Source organism: Trachurus trachurus, assembly GCF_905171665.1.
Source record: "Trachurus trachurus genome assembly, chromosome: 4".
Lineage (NCBI taxonomy): Eukaryota > Metazoa > Chordata > Actinopteri > Carangiformes > Carangidae > Trachurus > Trachurus trachurus.
This window is the reverse complement of record NC_139898.1, coordinates 34,493,483-34,521,472: the sequence shown is the minus strand read 5'-3', so window position 1 is coordinate 34,521,472 and position 27,990 is coordinate 34,493,483. Positions and strand designations below refer to the sequence as shown.

General features: G+C 40.6%; 1 protein-coding gene across 2 annotated transcripts in view; it reads right to left on the bottom strand.

The window, feature by feature from the left end:
• Positions 1-6,113: 6,113 nt before the first annotated feature.
• pde4dip (phosphodiesterase 4D interacting protein) overlaps positions 6,114-27,990 on the bottom strand; it is a 157,308-nt gene continuing 135,431 nt past the window's right edge. Inside the window, exons 29-44 of one of the 2 annotated variants that reach the window (XM_083969576.1) lie at positions 25,529-25,812; positions 23,925-24,062; positions 23,649-23,807; positions 20,492-20,821; positions 17,472-17,603; positions 15,999-16,118; positions 14,581-14,770; positions 13,153-13,277; positions 12,111-12,233; positions 11,153-11,248; positions 10,860-11,047; positions 9,678-9,809; positions 8,909-9,053; positions 8,010-8,056; positions 7,745-7,916; positions 6,114-6,356 (exon numbers count right to left, since the gene is read on the bottom strand). In XM_083969576.1, the coding sequence (XP_083825702.1) occupies positions 6,187-6,356; positions 7,745-7,916; positions 8,010-8,056; positions 8,909-9,053; positions 9,678-9,809; positions 10,860-11,047; positions 11,153-11,248; positions 12,111-12,233; positions 13,153-13,277; positions 14,581-14,770; positions 15,999-16,118; positions 17,472-17,603; positions 20,492-20,821; positions 23,649-23,807; positions 23,925-24,062; positions 25,529-25,812 (2,551 nt within the window). In that variant the 3' untranslated portion in view covers positions 6,114-6,186. The remainder of the gene's footprint in view (positions 6,357-7,744; positions 7,917-8,009; positions 8,057-8,908; positions 9,054-9,677; positions 9,810-10,859; positions 11,048-11,152; positions 11,249-12,110; positions 12,234-13,152; positions 13,278-14,580; positions 14,771-15,998; positions 16,119-17,471; positions 17,604-20,491; positions 20,822-23,648; positions 23,808-23,924; positions 24,063-25,528; positions 25,813-27,990) is intronic. The other variant, XM_083969577.1, reaches the window with a different exon arrangement.

Here is a 27,990-nt window from a genome sequence, read left to right as displayed (position 1 = left end):
ATAGGGATTATGGTGAGAGGAGGAGCTGACTAAATGTTGAACTGTCCCTTTAATTAAACACAAAGAAGCTAACGCCACTCGGTACCAGGCTAGCTGTGACTATCTACTGTACTTTTATTAATAATAGTTTGTTATTATTGTTACTAATGAGCTGAATGGACAAAACTAATTTCTACGAGGGAATAAACTATTTGTCTTTATGCTAAGCTAAGCTAGGCTAGGCTAGGCTAGGCTAACCAGTCTCTGAGAGAGGAAACCAAATGAACCTAATTCCTTAATTTCCTTTGAATTTATCACCATTTATTTTCCATTTCCTTCTGAAATCATTAGTAAAGTCTAGATTGTCTATTCTAGAACAGATATTTTTAATATATTACCCACGTGCTTCACACCGACGCTGAAGTTAAACCACGTTGTTTTTCTGAAGGAATTTCTTTATGCTAAAAAAAAAAGAAAAGAAAAAAGAAAAATCTGATTCAAGTGCCTTTTCCAGTAGTTTTCCAGTTCCTCCATGTTGTGTCCTCACGTGCCTTAGATCTCATGAAGAAGCAGGAAACCTCGTGCCTCGTTACCTGTACACACACACACACACACACACACACACACACACACACACACACACACACACACACACACACACACACACACACACACACACACACACACACACACACACACACACACACACAGGGCCAGTGAGTTACAGCTGAAGGTTTGACTGTGAACTGTCACACTGTCTCATGTGGAAATATGAATAAAACAAGAGTCTATAATAAACAAACATCTCACATCATCGTTATTTCTGTGTAAACGCCAAAAAACAAATGAATGAATGAATGATTTTTTTATTTTGGTGTCGTGCCCTATGGGATTACAAGACACATTTAATGACAAATACAAGAAAAACAAAGACTAGACAGTCCTTCCTGTTGGTGTGACACATGAATAAACAACTTAATGACACTTGTGGGGTCTCAGGTCTTTGTGGGGACCGAACCAAACTGGACCGGGTGTTTTTAGGGTCAGGACTTGGTTTATAGGAGTCAGCGGTGATGTGTTCGGTTGTGATGGTTACTGAGGCTGATGAGGATGATGATGATGATGATGGTGACGATGCTTCGTGCCAAAGACAGTTCCTCAGAAACACCATAAAACAGGAATGTGTCTGTGTCATCGTTGATTTTAGGTGGCGTCTGCTGCCTCCTGCTGGAGAACCAGAGCACTGATTTAAATCAGTGTTTTACTCTGTGTGTTCTGGGTGTTTTTAATAATTTCTGAGAATATTTCAGCCATTTTACCTCAGAGTTACTGTTTTTTTTATTGTTTTCTTTCTTTTCTTTTTTTTTTAATTTAGCCTACATCTTTAGGTCCTTGGAAAAAAAAAAAAAACGCTTTGGTTATTTCTTCTCACACAAATCACCAGCTCAGACCGTTGAGGCAAGGCAAGGCAAGGCAATTTTATTTGTATAGCTCGTTTTTACAGTTTGTCTCAAAGGGCTTCACATCCCAACATAACAACATCCTCTGCCCTTAGACCCTCACATCCACTGAGGAAAAACTCCATGGAAAACCCTTTTAACAGGGAAAAATCAGAGAAATCGGAGACAGTTAATGAAGTGAAACAAAAACCCCAACGTTTATGATTGTAGATGCTAGACTTAAATGCTTTTCCGACTTTAAAACTGAGTACAACTGAACGCACCACTTGCTTCCCAACTCAGCCATGTCCCCCCCGTCCCCAGTGCTATCTGCGCCCATGCTTACAGTAAGTAATTGCCATATTTACAGTATGGTACTGTGCTACAGCATTTTACAAGTAGGAAGCACTTTTACAGTATTGTACACTACAGTAATATGGGTTGATGCAGTATATATGTACTGTGCATCACTGTAATTTTACTCTGCACCACATACAGTAGGATTACAAGACAACCTTGTACTCTGCAACAAGAAGAAGACATTTGTGCAACGGTGATTGCAAACAATGACATCAGGTTGAGAGAGACACAAAGTGAGGATGACAATGTCTTTGTGAATATTGAATCTGTTTCAATCGCTACAGTTGACAGATGTAGATGAAAACATGTGGCCAGACAGACAGGAACATCTGGATGAGCAGGAATGATTTACAGTACTCACACAGCACAGTTCTACCCAAAGGCTGTTTCTAATGTTTGTTGTAAATAGATGACTGTAGTGTATTTTTCTTTTGCACAATGTTGTGGACAAATTAGAATTGCAAAGAGCATTATGCAGTAAAAATGTGAAACATAGGTATTTAGTATCAGTTACTTCACTAAATACAGTTATGTGTAACTTTACTATAGTTTTCACATGGCTGCACAAGTAGTGTAATACATGTAGTGCTGTCTTGAGCATTTTCAGGTAAGACCTGACTTTTCTGCAGTGGAAAACACTTAGAGAATAAACTGTCATAATGAAAACATGACAAAAACTATCTTGTTCATCAGGAATCTTGAAGTTAATTTTAATACCTTTTCAAGACCTTCTCAATACTTTTCAACACCTCACCACCGCTTCAAGCTGTAACCATTTACATCAGTGACACTTTTAATGCAACAGTTTTCGTTTTTGTGATAAAGACTATAGACCACTATGATACAACAGAATTAAAAAAAGGCTGGGATAATAAATCAAAGGCAAAGTTTATCAAAAAAAACATTGCTCAACTCTCAAAAAAACAAAAACAACAATCTTCTTTTCTTTTTCATGAACCGGTTCATCTTTGTTTTTTAATAAAACAAATAAATTCACACATCTCCGCAATGTTTTTGACATCTCAAACTCTTGGACAGCTAATTCAGAAAAAATACCTTCAATATTTAAGTCTTCATAAAGTCGTGAAAAGACTTTTTAAGGGTCTTCATTTTCCCAAAATTGATTTATCACCTTTTAATACTTTTCAAGACCCCGCGGATACCCTGTTCATAAATGATGGTGTCAAGACTTCTGATTTACAGTTTCATTGACATGAATACTTTAGATGCTTTTGAGGAATGAACAATCCATTTTGAGCAAGTGATGCACGTTTGCAGGTCATCCACTAGATTGTGCAGTTTGCACTAATTGTTTTGAGAAATGCAGTAACTTTTGTGCAAATGTTAATAGTGATGTGAGAAAAGCACCAAAGTGACTGAGAAAAACTGTAATACAGTTAATCCAAGATTTAGAAAAGAAGACAAGTAAACCAAACCAAGTTCTTTCATCCCTTTTATTGAAAAGGTTCTTTTTTCCTTTTTAACCCAAATCATTTTTAATAAAGAGAACATGCATAAAAATACATCTCTTCTCTCACGGCAACAGAAAACTTGCATCGATGTACATACACACTCCCTTTGATATTTACATACATGAGTTGCGGCTCCTAAAAGCCACAAAGACACTAAGAAAGACACAAAGTCTGAGCTTTGGGGATTTACACAAACAGTATATTCAAACTTTAGAATTTCCTACACCTGATTCAACAACACACACACAAGTTTCTGTCGTTGTTGCTCACTTTGGTTGATCTTATTGCTGATAAATAAATCATTACAGTGCTTGTTATATAAAAATCTGATTCATATTGAGCCAAAAACAAATGTGAGGGCCACGAAACTGCTTCAAACTGATTGATTGTCAAAACTCTTGATTGTCCGATTGTTTAAAACCAGTTCAGCCTCAAAGCTTAAAAACAGACACACATGGCACTTTCATACCCAACAAAAAGCAAAACCACAAAGTTGGCTAGTATTGCACAGGAACCCAAAGAATTTGCATATTTCAGTTAAAGTATTCGAGGGCAGTGAAGCCACAGTTCATGCACTAAAAAACAAAAAAACAAAAAAAGTAACAGCTCATTTAATATACAGGGAAATCTGAAGAAATATAAACTTTTTTCGAAGCCAGTGTGAAAAACCCAAAGTTCATTTTGCACAGTGAACGTCAGAGTCCTGCAGAAGTTTTTATCTGTGATTGTCATCTTGAGGGAAATTCAACCATAAAAAGATTCACAAATTTAGAAAATAAAAAATAGTAACACCTAAAAGGATAAAATAAAACAAAACAGTCTGGTCCATTTTCCTCTCGTTACAAAACAAAATAAAAAGAAAGAAAAGAAAAGAAATGTAATCTCTTGGACCTTCTTGTAAAAAAACGTCTCTTCTTTGCATGAGTTACAGATTTACAGACTGTCTGACAGGTCACTGAAGGCAGCAGCTTAACGTGTGCTTGTTTCCATTATAACACTGTTTTACTAAGATGCTGCACACGTGTTTCAGCAGGAAATAAAAACTGGGTTGGACCCTTTTTTTTTTGTTTTTACGTAAAACAGACTCCATATTTATGAACATTAATACTCTGGAGTCTGAGGACGATGTTACATCCTAAACTGGTGTTTCTGTGTTTTAGTTTTTTCTTTACATGACAGTAAATGCAACAGAACATTATCTATCAACCAAACCACCCGTCAGTCAGTCAGTCAGTCAGTCAGTCAGTAGTCGTTGGCGGCCATTTTTACTGTATGACCGTTAGGGTTGCAAAATTCCGAGAATTTTCAAAGTTGGAAACTTTCCATGGGAATTAACGGGAATATATGGGAATTAACGTGGATTTATGGGAATAAACGGGAATAAATCCGAAATTTACTGAATTGATTGGTGAGGGTGAGTAAAATTTTACTCAACATTCATGTTTTTGTGGTTCAGTAAAAGAATTGATTGTTCATACAAGAATTAAAACTTGATAAAGTTCTACTCACAAATAAATATGTTGAAATGTCATGTTTTTTAATTATATTATTATGATACAGTTTGTTTAAATTACCCCCAATTTCCAGTTAATTTCCATAAATTCCCAATAATTCCCATACATTTCCATAATTCCCATAAATTCCCATAATTCCCATGGAAAGTTTCCAATTTGGAATATTTCCAAAATTCCCAAATTTACCGGAAATTTACTAGAAATTTTCCGCCCCTTTGCAACCCTAATGACCGTCTTCTTTCGGGTTTGGACAAAACAGAAACTAAACATGTACTGATGCTGATACTGAACCGTCAGAGAGTATGGCTTTGTTTCCACAAGCTGCTCAAACCTCATGCAACTACACTCAGACCTACACCACCTACAGATACGAGCTTCGAGCTTCAACAGAAGCTTCTTTACCTGCTGCTGTTGTTTTGGTTTTGGCCTTTTCAAAGCCTTAACGGGTTTTTTTTTTCTAGTTTTGTTTTTTCCTGCTGGCGACAGGTGAATTTTCTGTTTTGTTTAGTTTTTTATCCCTGCGGAAGAACGAGGCTGAAGCTGGAGTCTAATCAGCCTCAACGGGAAACTGAAAAGAGGGAATTTCTCTTTTTGTGTTGTTTTTTAAAAGGAGGATCAGGGACGTCACCGCAAAAACAAACACTCATATTTTAACAAGAATTTAAAATAAGTGTAAAAGGATTTTTTTTTTTAAACCAATGATTAATCTTTCAAATTTAAAAATGGATTTATAAAAACTGCATAAAAACTAATTTAGCAAACCATTTAGGGTATAATGGATAATAGAATTGAAAAGCTATTTGAAAAGGCATCTAAAGATATGTATGTTGTACTTAAAATGCCTTTTCAACTATTTGTTTTAATTCTATATTGATTAATGTAATTATATTTATAAATTGTTTATTTTTAACAATATCTCATTATCTTGTATGTGTTGTTTTTTTTTTTTTTAAAGGCTGCACAAGCTAATTTCGTCTTGTACGACACAATGACAATAAAGTCTTATCTTATCCTAAATTCTTGATATGAAATTAAGGATTAGCTTGATTTGATTTCCCCGTCACGTCCCTGTTCCTCCATAAAACAACTGAGTCGATGTCAAGTTTATATTTTTTAAATAAAAATCCAAAGTCTGAGTTAAACCCAGTTTCTGAAAAATGAAAGATTAACCGTTTAGACGACATCTCTAAAACCTGACCAGACTCATCAGACCTGAACCGTCCCTCAGAATCCAAACCCTGTTCAAACATGGAAAACTTTCTTTTCTCTCCTGACACCGACACAAACCAAACATCAATAATAAAACAATTAACAATCGATCACATTGATGAACCGTGAGAGTTGGTGTTTCCAGCATTGTCTGTTTGAACAGGGGATGAGGAAGATGAAGTTGATGAGGAGGAGGAAGTCTGAGCTGGTGCACTACAGGTAGACGGCCTCCAGGGGGCGCTGCTGCTGCTGCTGCTGCTGCTGCTGCTGCTGCTGCTGCTGCTGCTGCTGGTGGTGGTGGTGATGATGAGCAGAGGAGGAGGAAGTCATGACACTCCAACCAGGAGAGACGGAGAGTTCACTGAAGCCTCGTCTGACTTCACCTGAAACAGGAAACCAGCAGATTCTCATTAAATATTTCTTCAAATTATTATTTTTATCCTCAGAAACTAAAAAGAAACCTCCAAGACTGAACTCCTCTGATCTTCACTCTCTTTGTTTTCATTATTAATCCTGATGAAACTCAGGTCTAAATCAGTTTTGTTGTAAAAACTTCATGAGCTCAGGTTAAAACCTTCACAGCGTCTTCTCTCTGAATAAACTGAACCAAACTTGCAGAGGAGGAGGAGCTACACCTGTTATGAAAGGGGGAGGGGCTAATTCAAATTTAATCAATCAATCAATTAGTGGATGCAAAATTGAATAAAAAACAAACCATTGGGTTTCTCTTGTTTAATTTCTCTTTTATTCTAAATTTGTTTTAAATGGAGTTCTTACTTTTCCTTGTATTGTTTTTATTTATTATTATATTGTCCATGATTAACTTTGTTGTATTTTTTGTTGTTTTTAAATGTGATTTACTTGACTTGACTTCAGTAGCTCAGATGAAAACAAACTGATCTGTGATCTGTTAAAGGGATGGTTCAAAATTTTTGGCAAATTGGCCCATTGCCATAATCCCTATAGTCATAGCAGTAGGTTCGTTACCTTTAATTGTCGGTGCAAGCTATTTTTAGAACGGCGGAGCAGAGCCGTGAGCTGCTCAGAGCTACGCTACGGAGGCTCATGAAAAACTGTCCCTGAAGGCAACACGCATCAGCGGTTTTGCTATGAATTTCCCTCTAAAACAACTCTGTGTGGTAACGTTGTGTTATTATCTCATAGCGTGGTGAATGTGCAGGTCACAACTTGTCCACCAGAGCGTTGTGGAGTTGTTGGATTGTATATTTGATGAGTTTGATGAGGGGAAACCAAGAAATCCCATAACGAGCCTCCGTAGCGTAGCTCTGAGCAGCTCATGGCTCTGCTCCGCCGTTCTAAAAATAGCTTGCACCGACAATTAAAGGTAACGAACCTACTGCTATGACTATAGGGACTATGGCAATGGGCCAATTTGCCAAAAATGTTGAACTAACCCTTTAAACTAAATAGACCTGGTGCTGTTTCACACTGTTGCATGCACCTGTACACATTTGCACACACCATCTGCAACATCACCAGCAGGTCGACGTGTTAGTTCATCACAAAAAAGTTCAACACAGACAGTGAGTGATGTCATCGATCCAAACGACGTACGACACGCGGGTCCATGTTTGTCTACAGGTCATATCAGATACAGGCTGATCAACAGGTTCATTGATAAAAGTTATTGATTGATTGATGAAGATAAGTTGATATATTGATCTGATGAGCTTCATGCAGAGAATCAGTTCAACACAGAGAAACTCAAACTGGTTCCAGCACAGCAAAGCAAAACGCCACGGGAGCGTACCTTTACCTGGCCACAGGGGGGAGGAGGAGGAGGGGAAGGAGGAAGAGGAGGAGGGGAAAGAGAAGGAGGAGGAGGGGGAAGGGAAAGAGAAGGAGGAAGGGAAGGAAGAAGAGGAGGGAGAGGGAAGGGAGGAAGAGGCTTCACGAAGGGCAGAAATCCTGAGCTCGTTCTCCTGAGGCTCAAGGAGGAAGAGGAGGAGTGTGAACCATCATCATCATCATCATCACCTCAAGTATGGTCGTTATGAAACAGCTGATGAACTCACCTGTAAGTTCGTCTTGGCTTTTCTCAACACGTCCCTCGTCCTCGACACTGTCAACACACACACACACACACACAGTTGTCCATCAGTTAAACAGGACAGACTCACTATATTAGGGGTGGGCAAAAATATCGATATGGCAATATATCGCGATACGATATAAATATTCAATATTTAAATATCTATTTAATATATATTTTTTTTCAAATAATAAATCATGTTTCAGACGTAAATCCAGTACGACTTACGCACCTCTGCTCCGCGAGGTGTCACTATACTGCTATACTGCTGTTGAGAAAGTTCACGTTCTACATGAACTAGTTCAAAGTTCAGTTCACACATTTTAAAATGAACTAGTTATTCCTTTAGTTCATAATTCAAAACTTTGAATTAAGTTCACAGTTCCAAAAATTAACTAGTTCAGTTCTTTTTTTGTCTCAATACGTTGCTGGCCATGGCCGGCCACAAATTAACAGAGTGGGAATGGAAACGCCACTGCAAAGTATTTCTACACTTTTAGTAACACAAATGCTAAATTAGACGTAGAGGAGAAAGAGGAACGCCATTTTGCTTTGGCGTAATTCCGACCGACTCGGGCTGCTTGGATCCGCGTTCAAGGGCCGTTCTATTGCACTTTTCTGATTCGGAGGTTGGATTTTCTGAGTTCCGGGTGCAGTCGAATGCAGCATAAGGCCTGTTTACGGTTTTAGCTGGAAATCTGACACACTCTTGAATAAAGTCAATGTGGGAGAGAGCGCCGTTCAGAACGACCAGAATGAACGCGTTCACAATAACGTTCATCAAGCGGAAATACAGAAAGTTCATTGAATGCGTTGAGGCTCAACACCGGTTATGATAATAGACCATAATAATAATAATAATAACATTAATGTGTAACTCACGTTGGCTGACTATGAAGAGCTCCATGCTGTCTTTGGTGCGGTTGGAGCTCTTCACTCTCTCCATGGCGTCCTTTAGAGCCTGCTCCTGCTCCGAGAGTCTGACACGGAGAGAAACCACTTCCTCCCTCAGAGCCCGGTCCTGGACCTGCACACACACACACACACACACACACACACACACACACACACACACACACACACACACACACACACACACACACACACACACACACACACACACACACACACAGAAGTTTTCTTAATTTAAAGGAACAGTTCAACATTTTAATTCCAACTGATCGATGGGTCACTTTGATTTCCTCTCACTCTAAGAAAGAGGAATTATTCCTTTCAGAAACATCTTTCCCAGAATATTTGTCTCATTTCTAGTCAAAACTAAACTCCTTTCACTTAAAATAAGACTCATCACCTAAAAATTAACTTGTTTTTAGATCATTTTCATTTGTTTCAAACGTATTTTCACTTGAAATAAGTAGAAAAATCTGCCAGTGAAAGTAAGTTTTTTTTGTGCTTGTAATAAGAAAGAAAAACTTGCTCCACTATCAGATTTTTCTACTTTTTTCAAGTGAAAATCTGCTTGAAAGAAGTAAAAAGTGTCAAAAACAAGCTGCTTTTAATGTGATGAGTCTTATTTTACGTATAATGAGATTTGTTTTGACTAGAAATGACATTTTGACTAGAAATAAGACAAATATTCTTGGTAAGATGTTGAGTTTTTGCAGTGCAGCCTCGTGGCTCTGGTCCTGACCTGTTTGGTTTCCTCGGCGTTGGGCAGCGCCGCTCTCCAGAACATCCTGAGCAGCGAGTCGGCCTCCTCCAGGATCTGTCTCAGGGTTTTAGTGTCAGACAGCAGCTTCCTGGCCGCGGCCGAGTCTGAAGGCTGAAGACACACAAACACACAACATATTAAAGCCCCAGTCTGTAACTTATTTGGCTTTTTATTATCAAAAATCAAACATGTCTTTCATAAATCCGTATTTCCCTGAAGGTGAATCACAGCTGCTACAAATGAAAGCTTTCTGGTTCCTTAGAATGAGTTGTTACAAGTCGTTACAAATACATAAGTGGGCGACGCACCGAACCGAGGCGGCCATGTTGCATCGTGACCGTAGGTAACCACGGAAACGGCCTGTTAAAACTGTCACCACTGTGTAGTGTGAGGAAGGACGGAGGCACTGGTGTTGCATTCAGGTGCAGTCAGGCAGACGGCCGTCGGCAAACCAACCGGATGTCATTTTACTCCACCAGAGAAAGACGGTAAAACAATACCACATCACCATGACAACATGTTGTCAGGCCTGTATTGTTTTGCCTCGTGCTGGCGGACCACTTGCACTGCAAAAACTCAAAATCTTACCAAGAATATTTGTCTTATTTCTAGTTAAAATGTCGTTTCCAGTCAAAATAAATCTAATTATACTAAAAATAAGACTCATCACATTAAAAGCAGCTTGTTTTTAGACATTTTTTACTTCTTTCAAGCAGATTTTCACTTGAAATAAGTAGAAAAAATTTGACAGTGGAGCAAGTTTTTCTTTCTTATTACAAACACAAAAAACTTGCTCCACTGGCAGATTTTTCTACTTATTTCAAGTGAAAATTTGCTTGAAAAAAGTGAAAATGATCTAACAACAAGTTAATTTTCAGGTGATGAGTCTTATTTTAAGTGGAAAGAGATTAGTTTTGACAAGAAATAAGACAAATAATCTTGGAAAGATTTTGAGTTTTTACAGTGTGTTTACATAGACGCTTGTTTATCCTGTTACATGCAGCGTCTGACGTCTGCCCGATTTCACGTGAATGCAACATCAAGAATACGTTCAGATATGCAACCGCACCGCTAGATGGGGGGAATTCCTACACATAATATACCTTTAACAAAAAGAAAAACCACAGGAGCTGCTCTCTGACTTCCTGGCCGCGGTCTCACCTGGTTGAGGTTGAACTCCTGCAGCGCGGAGACGATGAGGGAGCGCAGCGACGCCTCCATCTGACGCAGCAGAGCGACACCCTCCAGGATCTGCTGCTGCAGAGCCTTGAAGTCGTCGACGTGGCCGACCACGTGGCGGCTGGAGAAGGAGGAGGAGCCGCTGCCGGGAACTTTACCGTGTGGCGTCGCTAAAGAGGAAACCAGAAAAACAAGAGGATTAGGAATAAAAAAGGAGGAGGAGGAGGAGGAGGAGGGAGGAGTTTATGAGAAAGAAAAAGATGCAAATGTCTCACCACGATCGGGCTCCTCTGCAGGTTTCTGCAGCGAGTGGAGAGGAGACGAAGGACTGACGAGTCCAGTGTCTCTCACAGGTGGAGACGGGACGTTGTCTACACACAGAGAAGACATGATGGTTGTTAAAGCTCCTTCAAAATAAAGGGAGATGTTTGTGTTAAAGCTCCATACAGTATAAAGGTAGATGTTTGTGTTAAAGCTCCATACAGTATAAAGGTAGATGTTTGTGTTAAAGCTCCATACAGTATGAAGGTAGATGTTTGTGTTAAAGCTCCATACAGTATAAAGGTAGATGTTTGTGTTAAAGCTCCATACAGTATAAAGGTAGATGTTTGTGTTAAAGCTCCATACAGTATGAAGGTAGATGTTTGTGTTAAAGCTCCATACAGTATAAAGGTAGATGTTTGTGTTAAAGCTCCATACAGTATAAAGGTAGATGTTTGTGTTAAAGCTCCATACAGTATAAAGGTAGATGTTTGTGTTAAAGCTCCATACAGTATAAAGGTAGATGTTTGTGTTAAAGCTCCATACAGTATAAAGGTAGATGTCCATGTGTAGTGTGATTATAAAGCAGCTCTAGGTTCTATATTAATACTGTGAAAGTATCAAAGCCTCAGTCCACAGAGAAATGCACACAGCCTGGATTCAGAAACTGAGCCTTAAAACCAGCCGTCAGGACTTCCTGTCACTTTGTGATGTCACAACTAAGCCCCGCCCCCTCACCACCTGGACCCACCATCCATCCAACAACAACTTGCAGGATTTTAAGTTTCTCTGAGTGTTTTATTCTGAAATCTACTCTATTTTTTTTATTAGATCAGTTTAGAAAACAGTCAGCCAATCAGAAGAGAGACTCAGAGGCCTCCTCCTCTCTTCTGATTGGCTGACACCGACCTGTTGTTGCTAGAGCTGCAGAGAGAAGCTGAGAGAGGAGATGGAAACTTGAGGTGAACTGACCGTTGAACAGCGTCCTCCTGACTTTGTGTTGTCCGTTCAGCTGCTGCTCCAGCTGCATGTGCAGCTCTCTGGGGTCAAAGGTCACAGCGCTGTGTCCTGATTGGCCGCTGTCACTGACCTGACCTGAAACACACACACACACACATTCGGATGATGACTCAGAGTCTCTGGTGCCAGGTAGAACTACAGGTGCTCTGTTCAAAGAGTCTCGTGGTGTCTCTGTTCAGCCCGTTTCCACCTGGAACTAACATGTGTTCTCAGTAATCAGATTACAATCGGATAGAGCTTCATCACATGAAAGTACAGGTGTAAAGAACCCAAGACACATCGAGGACAGATCGTGATCCAATCGGCTTAACCAGCGACGCACTGTGACCACGTTGAACACGAGTGTAACTGGTAACGTGCTGGTGGAACGGTGTTTCTAGGGATGTCACGATTATAAATGTTCTTGGTACGATTATTGTCAGAGAAATAATCATGGTGTTACAATTATAACCATTATTCTGCATTAATTAATTTCACAACACTATAAATGTGTTGTAAAATCAAATAAAATCAAAATATAATTACATTACTCATTGTTTACACAAAATATTCCAAGTATCTCTTAATATATTATCAATTATTAATCCCCAGGGGAAATGTTTGAAATATTCAGATCATAAATTGTCATTGAGCTTACGACGGAGTATTAGGGCCACGTTGAGAAATAAAAAGATCACAAACTTCGAGAATAAAGTCGAAAATTTACGACTTTATTCTCATAAATTTACAGCTTTAATCTAGTAATGTTTGTAATAACTTTTTTCTCGTAGGAAATGCACAACTTTTTTCTTGTAAACTTATGACTTTATTCTCAAAGTCTGTGTTTTTTTATTCTCAACGTGGCCCTAATACTCCATCGTATTGAGCTATATCTAAATACTAAATGTTTACGTTTATTTTAATCGTTCTTTTGTTTAGTTTAGTTTTTTTTTAAATTACAAATGACACGCTAACATTTAAATTCCTACCAGTTCAATGTTACGTTTCTTCTCACCTGTGTGTGTGTTGGCGCTGACTCCGCCCACCCGGTGGAACACCTGCAGCTCACACTGGAGGGAGTGGACCAGGCTGCGGCTCTCACACAGCTGCTGCTGCAGGACGCTCAGCTCATGCTGCAGTCTGACGACATAGAAGATGAAGATGAAGATGAAGATGAAGATGAAGATGAAGATGACAACAACAGGACCTGTTTTCTGCACTTTTTTTGTGTCTGTGTGGTAACTAAAATTATTTTGTCTATTGAAAAAAATAGTCAAACTTCTGAATTTTGAATATTTTTTTCTCAACAACATCACAACTCCCCAGCCTTTAAAGGAATAGTTCACCAAAAAATGAAATTCAGTCATTGTTGCCTCCCCCTCATGCTGATGAATACTCTGGAGTAGTTTTTTATTCCTCAAAGTGCATCTGGAGACCCGGGAGGCCGGTTCCTAGTCCAACTAAAACTTTATATGAGAGTAATAGGGCCTGACACAAAAACGTCCATAAAACTACACAAAAACCATTTAATATTCCTCCACACTGCTCGTCCACCGCAATCCAAGTGTCGTTAGGGCCCAATCCAGGACTGTTGAGGCTGTAAAAATGTCCTAAATTATGTAGTTTCCAGTAAACTCTGGACTATCTCCCTTCAGGACACTTGGATTGCAGTGGACGAGCAGTGTGGAGGAATATTAAATGGTTTTTGTGTAGTTTTATGGACGTTTTTGTGTCAGGCCCTACAGTATTACTCTCATATAAAGTTTTGGGTGGACTAGGAACCGGCCTCCCGGGTCTCCAGATGACCTTTGAGGAATAAAAAACTACTCCGGAGTATTCACCAGCATGAGGGGGGAGGCAATAATAACTGAGTTTCATATTTTGGTGAACTATTCCTTTAAGAGTATTCGGTAACACTTTACTTGAATAGGTATTCATTAGATTGACATAACAGCTGTCATAAACATCAATGAATACTTCTGACAGCTGTTGTTAAGTGTCATTCGGTAAGTTATGTCACTTTTGATGCAAAGTTGACATTGTTTGAGATGTTTTTGTTATGAGAACTTGACATCATTTTTAAAGTTTGTCCATTAGGTCTGCTATGACAGTTTAAATTGTCTTTATGTCAAGTTGTCAGAACAAAAACATCTCAAACAATGTCAACTTTGCATCAAAAGTGACATAACTTACCGAATGACACTTAACCACAGCTGTCATAAGCATTCATTGATGTTTATGACAGTTTTTTTAGGGATGACTTTCGAATAATTGAATAGTCATTCAATGAAAAAAAATATTGAATAGTTTATCTTCTCGTCTGAAAAATGTAAATAGAGAAGGAGAAACATGGAGAGACTCCTTCAGCCACCAGACCGGAGAATATTTGCTCTCATTCTGTGACGAGGACCAATGAAAGCAGCGTGTTGGGTAGCTACAGTACCTGTTGATGGTCTCCTGGTTCCTCTGTCTCTCCTGTCTCAGCTGCGTCGCCTCCTGGTTGTGAGCTTCGGCCTCGGTCTGCAGCTTCCTGCTCTGCTCCGCCCAGCGCTCCACCTCCAGCTCCGCCTCCTTCAGCCGGGAGCGGTCCTGCAGCGCCGCCTCCCTCAGCTGCTCCACCTCCTCACTGCCCTCTGCAACACATGATGCTTACAAGTTCAGTTCAGTGAGATCATCTTCACATACTGTATGAACTCCTTTTCTACCGTATCTGAAGCTCATTTTTGACCCCTAAATCGTTGTCCTGATGGTCACCCAGTGTTGGTTGGAGCAAAAAACGCAACTAAAATTGATGCAGTCAAACCGGAGTTACCATGGCTACCCGGCGCTAGGGATATTAGCCACAACGCTAACCCATGGGGGCAATTCTTTCAACCACAACAAACACTCAGAAAACAATCAGATATCTCTGGTACATGACTGGAATCCTTAGAGACACCACTGAACTCATATAGTGGAGAGTAGAAACTGTATAAACTTTGTGTTTTTGCATGTAGCCACTCACCTCAGATAGCCCAACTCTGAAACATCCCAGAAAGACATTACTATCCCATCACAGAGAGAAACTAACACTTTGTCCTTGTTGTGATTATTTCTTTACTAAAATAAACGGTGGAGCAGTGCAGTGGTAATGTCCAGAATATCTACGACCATTTATTTTGGCCCCATAGTTTAGCGTTGTGGCTATCCCTAGCACCGGGTAGCCATGGTAACTCGGGTTTGCCTGCATGAATTTTAGTTGTGTTTTTTGCTCCACAACACTGGGTGACCATCAGGACAACGATTTAGGGGTCAAAAATGACCGGAATTCTCCTTTAATGCGATGTCCAGAAGTAAAAAGCTAATGTTAGGCTAACGGACTAGTACACGGTCACATGACTGACGTCACCACCACTAAACTTTCCACTGGTTTCAGCTGCTTTATGTTAAAAACATTGTCTAATGGGGAAATGGGACTGTTTTGACTTGTTGAAGAGCCATAAATAACATCATATTACAAAGGGTTTGTAGTCGTATGGAGCAACCGCCTTTTTGACCGCATGTCAAAGCTTCAACATTCACCAGTAGGGTATTTACTGACCTGGTTTATGTCCTACAACTAAACCTGAAACTCTCTGAAGCTTGTTCTTGTAGATCAGGTTCGTTGTATCCTAAAATATCATGGATTTCCACCTCCGATTATTATATTTTTCCAACCATGACGTCCTGTTTAGCTTTAGGTTGCTCAGATTGATTGATGACTTCAAAGTTTGTCATTGTGTTTTATTTTGAAATGTACTGGATGCTCGGTGCGTTTGACTTCCTGTGTGGGGCGATGTAATCGACGTGGATTTATGAGGATGAGGAGGATGAAGGTCGTACCTCTGGTGAGCTGCTTCAGCTGGTTCTGCAGACTGACGTTCTCCTCCTTCAGCAGTCGGATCTCGGTGGAGAGCTGACCCACCGAGTCCAGACCCTGGATGTAGATGTTGGTGGGAGCACCTGGACAGGAGAAGGACCAAACACACGTTCAGCCTCGTTCAACTACAGTAGTTTCTATCAGTTCTGGCTCCTAGAAGCCAAAGTCACACCAACATCTGGCTCCAAAGACTACAAAAGCTGCTCGTCTTTTAACTTGGAAAGAGAAAACTTGATCACATCACAGCAGTTTTGGCTTTTTGTCCAGTTAAGGATTGATTTTAAGATTTTATTGTTTGTTTTTAAGATTTTAAACAGACTATTGCCTCCATATTTGCTGCAGAAGTGAGAGATTTAGGAGGTCATTTGTTCCTGCTGCAATTGTGTTATACAATACTTCTTAACACGTTTTTGTGTTCATGTTTTGTGTCATTTTTAGCTGCCTGACTAATGTGAATTTCCCTTTAGGGATGAATAAAGTATTAATCTATCTATCTATCTATCTATCTATCTATCTATCTATCTATCTATCTATCTATCTATCTATCTATCTATCTATCTATCTATCTATCTATCTATCTATCTATCTATCTATCTATCTGTGACCTTTTAAGCCTTCAAGTCCCAGTTAGAGTGACGAGGTCTTCAGACCAGCTTCTTTTAGAAAAACCAAGCTCCCGATGCAAAAACAAAGGTGACTGAACAAACTTCCTACATTTATAAAGACTGATAAAGACATCCAACAATATTATTAAGTCATTGCTAAGGACGCATCTCTTCTCCTTGTCCTTTAACTCAGACTTAATTGTGTTTGTGTATGGAACTGGAGCATGAATGTGTATTTGTGTTCTGCTCAGGCTCCTGCAGCACTATGGTTGTTTTATAAACGTGCCATACAAATACAAATACATTTGACTTTGACTTTTCCTGGACATTTAACAACAAACTGACAAGGAGCCGGTTCATCTACAGTGTTTTTGAACCGTGCATTAACCCATGAAGGACAGACAACACACTGCAAAAACTCAAAATCTTTACAAGAATATTTGTCTCATTTCTAGTCTAAACTAATCTCTTTCCACTTAAATAAGACTCATCACCTAAAAATGTACTTGTTTTTAGATCATTTTCACTTGTTTCAAACTAATTTTCACTTGAAATAAGTAGAAAAATCTGCCAGTGAAAGCAAGTTTTTTGTGCTTGTAATAAGGAAGAAAAACTTGCTCCACTATCAGATTTTTCTACTTATTTCAAGTGAAAATCTGCTTAAAAATAGTAAAAAGTGTCTAAAAACAAGCTGCTTTTAATGTGATGAGTCTTATTTTAAGTAGAATGAGATTAGTTTTGACTAGAAATTAGATATTTTGACTAGAAATAGGATAAATATTCTTGGTAAGATATTTGAGTTTTTGCAGTGCATACAGTAGGACCAACTACCTGTCTCTGTGGCGGTCCGGGCCAGTCGGTCCTCCAGCTGCTGTCTGAGCCGGTCGTTGGTCTGGATCGAGTCCTCCAGTCTCTGTCTCAGGCTCCTCACCTCCCTCAGGTGTTCCTTCATCAGGTCTGAACCTGCACAGACACAGACACAAGTAAAAAAAAACCTCATGCACAAGATCCAGACCGTTCAAAACGTTAAAGATGAACGGTCTCTCTCCTCCTCCTCCGTGTCTCTAACCCTCCTCTCCTGGTGAGAAATCAATCCATGGAGCGGTGGATAAGGTTATTCATCATCTACCATGTTACGTGTATATCTGTGTAGTCTTATCTGTCATCAACAAGAGATTACGGGTTACGGTGAGCAGTGGCGCCGCCAGCCGGAATCCTGTACGCACTGTGCGTACAATTTTATCATTGGTGAAAAAAAAAGAAGCAATTTTGTTTATTTTGAGGGGGTGTGATAAAGACGCTTGTTGTTTGTAACAGGCTAAACGTGCTGAGTTCATTGATTGTTAAACCAATCACTGGAAGCCTAACGTAAAAGCCAGTGATTGTCGTTTACGTCATGTCATCTGTCTCTTTTTCATTTCTGGCGCCTATTACACTACCGCTATGTGATGATTACGCCCGGTCCAGTAGAGAAATGTCAAAAAGACGGTTGAGCCTTTTCCAGGCATTTGAGAAAAAAAAAAGAGATCCAAACCCACGATCACAAACACGCAGCAGAGCAGCAATAATGACGGTCTCTCCTCTCCAGCTCCAAACTCACTCTCTGCACCGCGATTATGGACTCATAGGCGCCGATTCCAGGTTGAGCACCCACTGGGGGAGCCTCGGCCCATCAGCTGTGTGTCTGTGGGTATGTGTAACCCGTATGTGTGTTCAGCCTGTGTGAATGTGTGTGTTAATCTCTCACGCGCTCTGTTAAGATGAACAAACACAAACCGCTGCAGAGCGCGAGCCTGGCACAGAGGTGCGCGCTCTGGCGCATCTGCCACAATCTGTTAACGGCACCGAAAGGAAACTGACTCCGCTCCGCAGCTATTTCGCGTCCGACGTCGATGTTAAGCACACGTTGTTATTGATATTGTAGCGTCCAACCCGAGGTAACTACAACAACATAACACAAACTTATCTGACAGCTCTCACTTCCTCCTTTGCTCTTCCTCACACACACACACAAACAGGTCTTCCTCACACTCACCCAGGCCCCTCAGTTTCTCATCCAACCATACCTGCTACCTGCCCGTACACATTCACAGTCAGTCAGAAATCACACAACTTAAACATTACTGCGGGGTCGCAACAATATTTTCAGTTGTGCAGTAGGTGAGCGACATGTCCCATTGCTACGTGGTATGATAAGCACAGCAACCCCCCCCCCCCGAAAAAAAAAAATTGTTGTTTGCCGTTTCTGTGCGTACATTGAAATTGAATTCTGGCGGCGCCACTGACGGTGAGTAAAATTGTATCAAAAACCAACGAGAATAAGAGACAAAACTACACAAAACACTTGACAGAAATTATAGAAATTCAACCAAGAAATAGAAATAGCCTTTGACTTCCTGTAATGGACGATGGTAACACATACGTATTAGTCTTGTGCAGTCTGTGCACATCAGTTCATGCACAACAACTGGCTAATGATCTGGTTTATTTAGAAACTCAAATATCTGCACAAGAATTTCAGATAAAGTCAGCTAAAGTGGATTTGAATAATTAGGAGGACGTGTAGTAGTTGTAGGGCCGTATTCGTGTTATTACACTTTTCCTGTCGTGGCTTTTTGTGCGTAACGTGACCTTTTTTATTTTTCTGCATGGATGACATCAGCAGAGTCGGTCCTGACCGACTGAGTCATCACTGGTCAGCAGCAGAGAGCCGACGCTAACGAGGCTAATGAGCCTGATGAGTCACTGAGTCAGATCAGGGACCACAGGGAAGAGGAGGAGCACTTCCACTACACTGAGCATCACTTCTGTAGCAGCAGCACATCAGGATTTAAAGGGATAGTTCAACATTTTGGCAAATTGGCCCATTGCCATAATCCCTATAGTCATAGCACACATTGCCACTCCAGCACGCTCCCTCAGATCTTCCTCCTCTCTCCACCTCACTGTCCCCCCTGCTCTCCTCAGCACCATGGGGAGCAGAGCTTTCAGTCGCTCTGCTCCCCGACTCTGGAATTCTTTACCATCTCACATCCGTAACATTGACTCTCTCCCTCTTTTCAAAACAAAAATCAAAACCCACCTGTTTCAAATTGCCTATCCACCCCACCACCCCTCACCCTAACACTTCCCTTTTATTCTGCACAGTTTTATTTATTTGTTCTTTTCATTATTCATTCTTACTGATGTGTTTATTGTTGTTTATTCTGTGCTTTTTAATGTTGATTATTCCGTGCTGTGTGTTTTGTTTTGGTATTGTTTATTGATGATTTATTCTGTGTTTTTGATGATTTTAACTGCTGTAAAGTGTCCTTGAGTGGCGTGAAAGGCGCTTTCTAAATAAAATTTATTATTATTATTATTATTATTATAGCAGTAGGTTCGTTACCTTTAATTGTCGGTGCAAGCTATTTTTAGAACGGCGGAGCAGAGCCGTGAGCTGCTCAGAGCTACGCTACGGAGGCTCATTATGGGATTTCTTGGTTTCCCTCATCAAACTCATCAAATACACAATCCAACAACTCCACAACGCTCTGGTGGACAAGTTGTGAGCTGCACATTCACCACGCTATGAGATAATAACACAACGTTACCACACAGAGTTGTTTTAGAGGGAAATTCATGCAAAACCGCTGATGCACGTTGCCTTCAGGGACAGTTTTTCATCAAGCAGTCTCTGTATTTACCTCTAAAACAACTCTGTGTGGTAACGTTGTGTTATTATCTCATATCCGACAATTAAAGGTAACGAACCTACTGCTATGACTATAGGGATTATGGTGATGGGACAATTTGACTAAATGTTGAACTATCCCTTTAAGATCAGATCCAGTCTGGTTTATGGTCTGTACCTGTGTGACTGGCCCCAGACTGGTATCCTGAGGATCCTGACGACAGCTCCGCCCCGAGTCTCACAGGCCGGGGGCTGCCGCCGCCGTAGGCCACGTCCCACAATGCACTGCTCTCCAGCAGGCTGGCGCCGGCCTTCATGGCCAAGCCGGCGTCGAGGCTGCTGCTGCTGGCGGCGCTGCCGAACGGCGGAGAGGACTGCTGCTGCTGGTGGAGGTGGTGGTGGTGGGGGTGGTAGCCGTGGAAGGAGAGGGGCAGGAAGGCAGAAGGGTCCGACTGCTGGGGGGCGAAGGGGAAACTCTGCAGAGGTTTGGACTGCGGCGTGGAGAACCCTGCAGAGCAACGACACACAAAACACACAAACTGAGTGAAGGAACCAGAGATAGACATTAAAGTGATACGTAAACATTTTTTTTTTTTTACGTGTCTTGCCTCACTCCCGAGTCCATGACCAGCAGATAGACACCATCCTTTCCACTGTGCGTGCAGTAACAAGGGAGATAGAGCCGTATCGCCGTAATTAGCTTAGCTCAAACGCTGGAAGTGTATAGGTAGTGTTAGCCTGCCTCCACCTAAAGTCACTAATTAGCTTAGCTCAAACGCTGGAAGTGTATGGGTAGTGTTAGCCTGTCTCCACCTAAAGTCACTAATTAGCTTAGCTCAAACACTGGAAGTGTATAGGTAGTGTTAGCCTGCCTCCACCTAAAGTCACTAATTAGCTTAGCTCAAACGCTGGAAGTGTATGGGTAGTGTTAGCCTGCCTCCACCTAAAGTCACTAATTAGCTTAGCTCAAACACTGGAAGTGTATGGGTAGTGTTAGCCTGCCTCCTACCCGAGCTGAAATCAGCAGTCAGAAGTTGATTTCATTTTAGCTCTAAACTCTGTAAATATATTTCACTTTATCCACATTTCAAACATGTTTAGGTGAGAAAGTAGCCGTTTAGATCAGCAGTGTGTCGTTAACTTGTCTAAATACCAGCTGTTTACAATTTTGTTCTGACGAATTTGGCGCTACTCAAGCTAGCCGTTGTGACCAACGCACTTCCGGTTACTTTCACAAAATAAAACACCCGTTGCCCTTTACATACAGAAAACCATGACGATAGAATTTGTGCTTTTACTTTGAAACGGGAAGCTAACCTACCCTCGATGTAGCTAGCTTGAACCAAAATAAACCGTCTTTGCTTGAACCCTCCGTTTTGACCGATCTCGTCCCGTTAGCGGCATTTGACCGCTCAAGATGCCTTACCGGAGAGTTTTGTCAGCTCTGAGACGAAGATCGGCCCGCCGGTTTCCCTTTAGAGTTGCTGAAGAGTTTCTCTGATGACTTTAGGTGGAGGCAGGCTAACACTACCCATACACTTCCAGTGTTTGAGCTAAGCTAATTAGCGACTTTAGGTAGGAGGCAGGCTAACACTACCCATACACTTCCAGTGTTTGAGCTAAGCTAATTACGGCGATACGGCTCTATCTCCCTTGTTACTGCACACACAGTGGAAAGGATGGTGTCTATCTGCTGGTCATGGACTCGGGAGTGAGGCAAGACACTTAAAAAAAAAAATGTTGGCGTATCCCTTTAATAAAGTTACAGTGTGTTAGCGAGAGAGAGAGAGGAAGAGGAAGAGGAGAGAGGGATGAAGGGATTTCCTCCGACAGAGAACGAGTTTGTTAATGAGCTTCGTCTCTCATCAGCGTTTCAGGCAAATCACAGCAAATCCTCCAGCTGAGCTCAGAGCTCGTTAGGCTTCGAGTGGAGTCGATTAATGAGAGAGAGAGAGACAATGATGGAGGAGGAGGAGGAGGAGGAGAAGGAGGAGGAGGAGGGAGAGAAAGGGAAAGACACGAGGACGAGTGGATTGTTAAAGCTGATCAGCAGCAGCGTCAGTCGATCCCTCATGAACCAGTTTGAAGCTGTGGTTTTTGTTTCTTCTCTGTTTAGTTCGAACTTTCCCACTCGGGAGAATTAAACGAATCTGAATCTGATTCATTAACAGACCTGGAGTCAGTGGTGCAGAAAACTAATTTGCATTATTTAATTTCACAAGAATTATTTCCACCTCTGTGTTTAATCTGTTTCTCTGCAACTCTGACTCATCTGCTGCCGTTTGAAAGAAGCTGAGGAAGATAAACTTGTTTATTTCATTTTTGTATCGACCAAACCAAATAATAAAATCAAATCTTGAATGAAACAGAGAAGAAAAATTAAGAATATATATATTAAGTATGTTTTTCACACACGTATGTAAGCAACATACTGCCATTATGTTTAGTGCAGAAAAGAGCAGTTAGCTGAATTTAGATAACAAACCAATATTTTATTTCCAAAGTCAGGGTTAGAGGTATTATATATTATAAATGCAGACACTGTTAGTTATGTTTAAAGCCAAAAACAAAGTATTGCCTGAGAATATTCAAAACAAATGCATAGTATAACTTTGGAACGATTGAAAGGGTTGTACAGATATTTAAGATTGAAAAATAAGAAATATGCATTGAAAATTTGACTAGATATAAAAAATTTTAGTTGTTTTGGTTTTGTTAATTAACTTATATGGGTTGTTTTGTTTTTGTGGATGTAACCAAGGCTGTAGGTGACTGGAAGTGACAGAACATGTAAGATTCTTTGAGACATTCACCACGCTATGAGATAATAACACAACGTTACCACACAGAGTTGTTTTAGAGGGAAATTCATGCAAAACCGCTGATGCACGTTGCCTTCAGGGACAGTTTTTCATCAAGCAGTCTCTGTATTTCCCTCTAAAACAACTCTGTCTGGTAACGTTGTGTTATTATCTCATAGTGTGGTGAATGTGCAGGTCACAACTTGTCCACCAGAGCGTTGTGCAGTTGTTGGATTGTGTATTTGATGAGTTTGATTAGTTTGAAACCAAGAAATCCCATAATGAGCCTCCGTAGCGTAGCTCTGAGCAGCTCACGGCTCTGCTCCGCCGTTCTAAAAACATCTTGCACTGACAATTAAAGGTAACGAACCTACTGCTATGACTATAGGGATTATGGTAATGGGCCAATTTGACTAAAATGTTGAACTATCCCTTTAATGTTTCTGTGTTTTATGACGATGCTTTGATTTTGTTCTGAACTTCACACTGTTAGTTTTTCACACACACACGCTCGTGCACATCAGAGCGACGCACTCTCACTGTCGCCCAGCTGCCTCTGCAGCATCTGCAGCTCCTGGTGAACCTCGGCCAGGGAGAAGGGAGTTCTCAGTGGGATGGCAGCGGGATGGGAACGGGAAAGGGAAAGAGGGAAGGGAGGGGGGAGGGGGGCGGAGGGGAGGACGGAGGCTGGAGCTGCAGGAAGAGGAAGGAGGAAGGAGGAGGAGAAGAGTGGAAGAGTGACACAATAAAGATGGAGTGAAAAGTGGGCGGAGCTTAGAGAAGGCAGGAAGTCACAGGCCCCTCCCCTACCTGTCTGGCTCTGCGTGTCTGCAGGTTTGTGCAGCGGCGAGCCGGAGCAATGCATGCTGGGACAGCTGAGGGAGGAGGTGACGGATGGAGGGACGGACGGATGGAGGGACATGGAGCTGTTGCCGGGGGAGACGCAGTCTGGGGACGAGAGGACACACGATGACACGATGACACGATGGACGTCTGACGTTTGACAAACTAGATTCATCCTGTTAGACCTAAAACATGAGGAAACTAGAGCCCCAGGTTGAATTTGACTGGAATTGTCCTTTAAAAAGTAGGAATTGGAAACGAAAAATAAAAATATAGAACTTTTAAAAATCCAAATAAAACCCAAAATAGTAAAAGTTGGAAAACATTAAACATACAAATAAAAGCTAGAAAAAAAAAAATACATATATGAAGCAGCATTTAGCTGTGATGCTGCAACAACTGGAACAAACTACCAGCAGAACTGAAATTTAAAGACTTTTAAATCCAGGTTAAATACATTTCTCTTCTTCATGGGCCTATGGCTGAGCTCTTTTTAAGAATTTTAAATCTTAATGTTGGATTTGCTTAATTGTTTTAATACAAATCAATATTTAATGCTGCAAACTCATTTTATGCTCTATTTCTTATTCTTATTATATATAGCCTATGTATATACATACACAGTGTTGTAATGTAATGAAGTACAAATATTTACTGTAAGTAGAATTTTCACGTGTCTGTGCTTTGTTATTAAAATGTACTTTTACTCCACTACATTTCCTAAATAAAATGAGTATTTTTACTCCGATACATTCCCCTTAACCATCTTCATTACTCATTACTACAAAATAAAAGTTTAGTTGGGGACATTGGGGTAATGCCTGTTTGTTGTCATATCGACCACCAAGTTCAAAGAAGAAGAAGCTCCACTTTTAATTGTTATGTTTAATGTTTTCAATTTTTATAGTTTTGGGTTTTATTTTGATTTTTAAAAGTTGTATGTTTTTTTTTTTTTGCGTTTCCAGTTCTTACTGTTAAGGTGAGACACCACAGGTGAATGAAAAAATTCACCATGAAACTTCCCACGTTTATCACTTATTTTTTGTATTACAAGTTTTGTTAAATTTAATGTTTAAATGTGTAAATGAGGCAATATCTAATTAAATATGCGCTAATTTGCATACATTTCTAGAACAGAAATCTGAACAATGGATAAAGCCACTTTCAAAATTCTTGTTTTATTTTGTTGACAGACAGTTTTAGAGTCAAACGTTCTTACAAAGGGGATTTTGTATATCTCTTTTTATCACTCTGTAAATGAGAAAATACTATATAATGTACTTTTCGTAATTTTATCTATTCCTAACTATTAATTTATTCAACAAAACGTTGCTGTCTTACTAGAAATTTTAGAATTACTGTCTTGTTTTAAACATGCCTCTTTTTTTTTTATCTCTTTTATCTTTTCTTATCTTTGCATACAACATGACAGGGAGAACGGCTTCTCGCTCCCATGTTAAACAAATGGTTTCTCATGAAAGTGACAAATAAATTGAATTGATTTCTATCATTTCTTCCCTTTATTCTGAAAAAAGAACATGTTAATGAAGTAAAACAGCCCAGAATCTGACCTGTGCCGACTCTGGGGGACGTCCCTCCGTCCTCGGCACCGAGCTCGCTGGCGGCGTCCCCGTCCGAGCAGAGCTCCAGGTCCTCGTTGGTGGACCCCTGCTCGTCGGACACGTAGGAGATGCGATCATCTGATTGGTCGGTGATGTCGGAGAGGGCGTGGCTGCTGCACGGCGTGTCGGAGCGGTTAGAGTGATGCTGCTGATGATGATGATGATGATGCTGGTTCAGTTTGGTGCGAAGAGACTCGATGACTTTGTCCTTCTGCTGCAGCTCCTTGCTGAGCCTGCACACACACACACACACACACACACACACACACACACACACACACACACACACACACACACACACACACACACACACACACACACACACACACACACACACACACACAAAAAGAGACATTAGTACTTTGTTCATTTGATTCCAAACCACTTGACTGTTTCAAGTTTCCAGTTGCTAAAGAGACAGCGCTAATTTACATCCAAATAAGTAAACTGGACTCATACATGGCAGCTTCGCTTTGCTTCGCCCAACATGAAGTTCAGAAGCTGCCGTTTCTTCTGGTTCACTCTCTTACACCATAAATAAACACTGTTTTGCAAAAAGTTTAATTGAAAAGATTATAAACATTCGTTAAAAGTGTGAAGAGCTCAGTGAGTCTCGTACACTCGCTAAAAGCATGAAACACTGTTTCACGAGGGGGGCGACAGAAAGGAAACTGGTTTGACACATCTGGGTTCAAATAGACATAAAAGTAGAGATACAAGTATTTGTAAAAAAGCAAAAGTAACTAAATCAGGGTGTAGCAGGTTTTATTATACTCTAATTGTTTCAATAGTCTCAGGTTTCACCCTGTGGAACAAGATGTGGCCCTGGAACATGTATGGATCCACCCACTGTTTGACAAATAGAGCACAGGTGTGTGATTTGCCCCTTAAGACCGACTGAAGATGGCTGTGTAGGCCCAAACCTTTTTGTCTTACTTATTTTTGTTTCTTTATTTTATTTTATTACCATGGTTGCACTTTTTTGTTGATGGACCATTAAATCTTTGTTGCATCCGTTAATCTCTGGTGGACATGACATTTTTGATCAGTGTGCGAAGCCTTTTCCTCCTGTTGCTCTAAAAAAGCAATGGTGCCATGTAAAATTCACCATGTAAGAAGAAGAAGAAGAAGAGGAAGATGACGAAGAGGAGGAGAAGCTGAGCTGCCTTGTGACTCTGAGGGTAAATCTCATTAATGAGCAGCGATGCAGCAGGTGTGTGAGTCACCTGCTGCTGATCTGATCTGTTGCTGCTGCACCAGAAGCTTCTTAAGACTTAGAGAGTGACGCTCTGCGCTTTAAACTCTTCCTCCAGCTGTTTGGGAGATGGACTCAACTCTTTAACATCACTGCTGCTCCATCAACAGGACAGGAAGTGTTTCTGGAGGGACAGGATAAAGTGGCGCACCGCTTCATCATGTTGTAGAACATATGAGCCAGGTTGTTTCCCCTACAGCTGAGTTAATTAACGCTGACGTGTCGGTGACAGAAGCCGAGGTGAAGGTCGTCTCATCTGGATCAATGACTGGCTCATATCACACACACTAAACACAGTGAACATCTACAGTAGTTTTCCATCTGATGCTCATCACATCCCAGTTTCCATTGGAGACGTCGTAACAACAACAATGAGTCAACACTGTAAACACACGCTGCCTTTATCTCACTGTAACAAACTAAACACCTCAAATTAATGAGAATGATTTGATTTCTCCTCATGCAGCCGTTTTAACTAACAAACAAAGTTGTGTTTCTTCTGTTGTGCATTTTCCTCTTGGAACAGATGCAGTAGCCTAAACACTGAAAGAGTTTAACATGAACACGGTTTCACTGTGTTCACACATCAGTCCGACATGTTGAGCCATGAAGACTGAACTGAACCAACACCTTTAACAACACCATCATGAAACATTTACACATTTAACCATTTCAACAGACTAAAGCCAGAGCCACAGTCGTACCGAGCGGATGGATACGCTGTTTTTTGACACAAGAAATAGTCCCAACATGTGCAGTGTTGGGAACGTTCACGTACTACATCAACTAGTTCAAAGTTCAAAAGTTTAAAATGAACTGGTTCAGTTCTTTTTTTTCTCTCAATACGTTGCTGCAAGCTTACATTAAAAATGATTGCCACAGCCCATAATAGAACCACAGACAGCAACTATTTGACCAGTTTTAACAGTGAAACTATTTAGTGTCAGATTCCATCTTCGTATCCAACCAGGGTTCAGACATCAGTGGTGACTCTGTGGTGGCTGCTGTCGCCTGATTGGCTGGTTTTCTGCTACATATTGATGCTGGAAACCTGACACACTCTTAAAGAAGTGGTACTGAGAGACAGTACTCTGAAAGGAGTTTGACTGATGAAGATGTTTGCACCTTATTGAAGCTCTGTCATTTATCCAGTGTT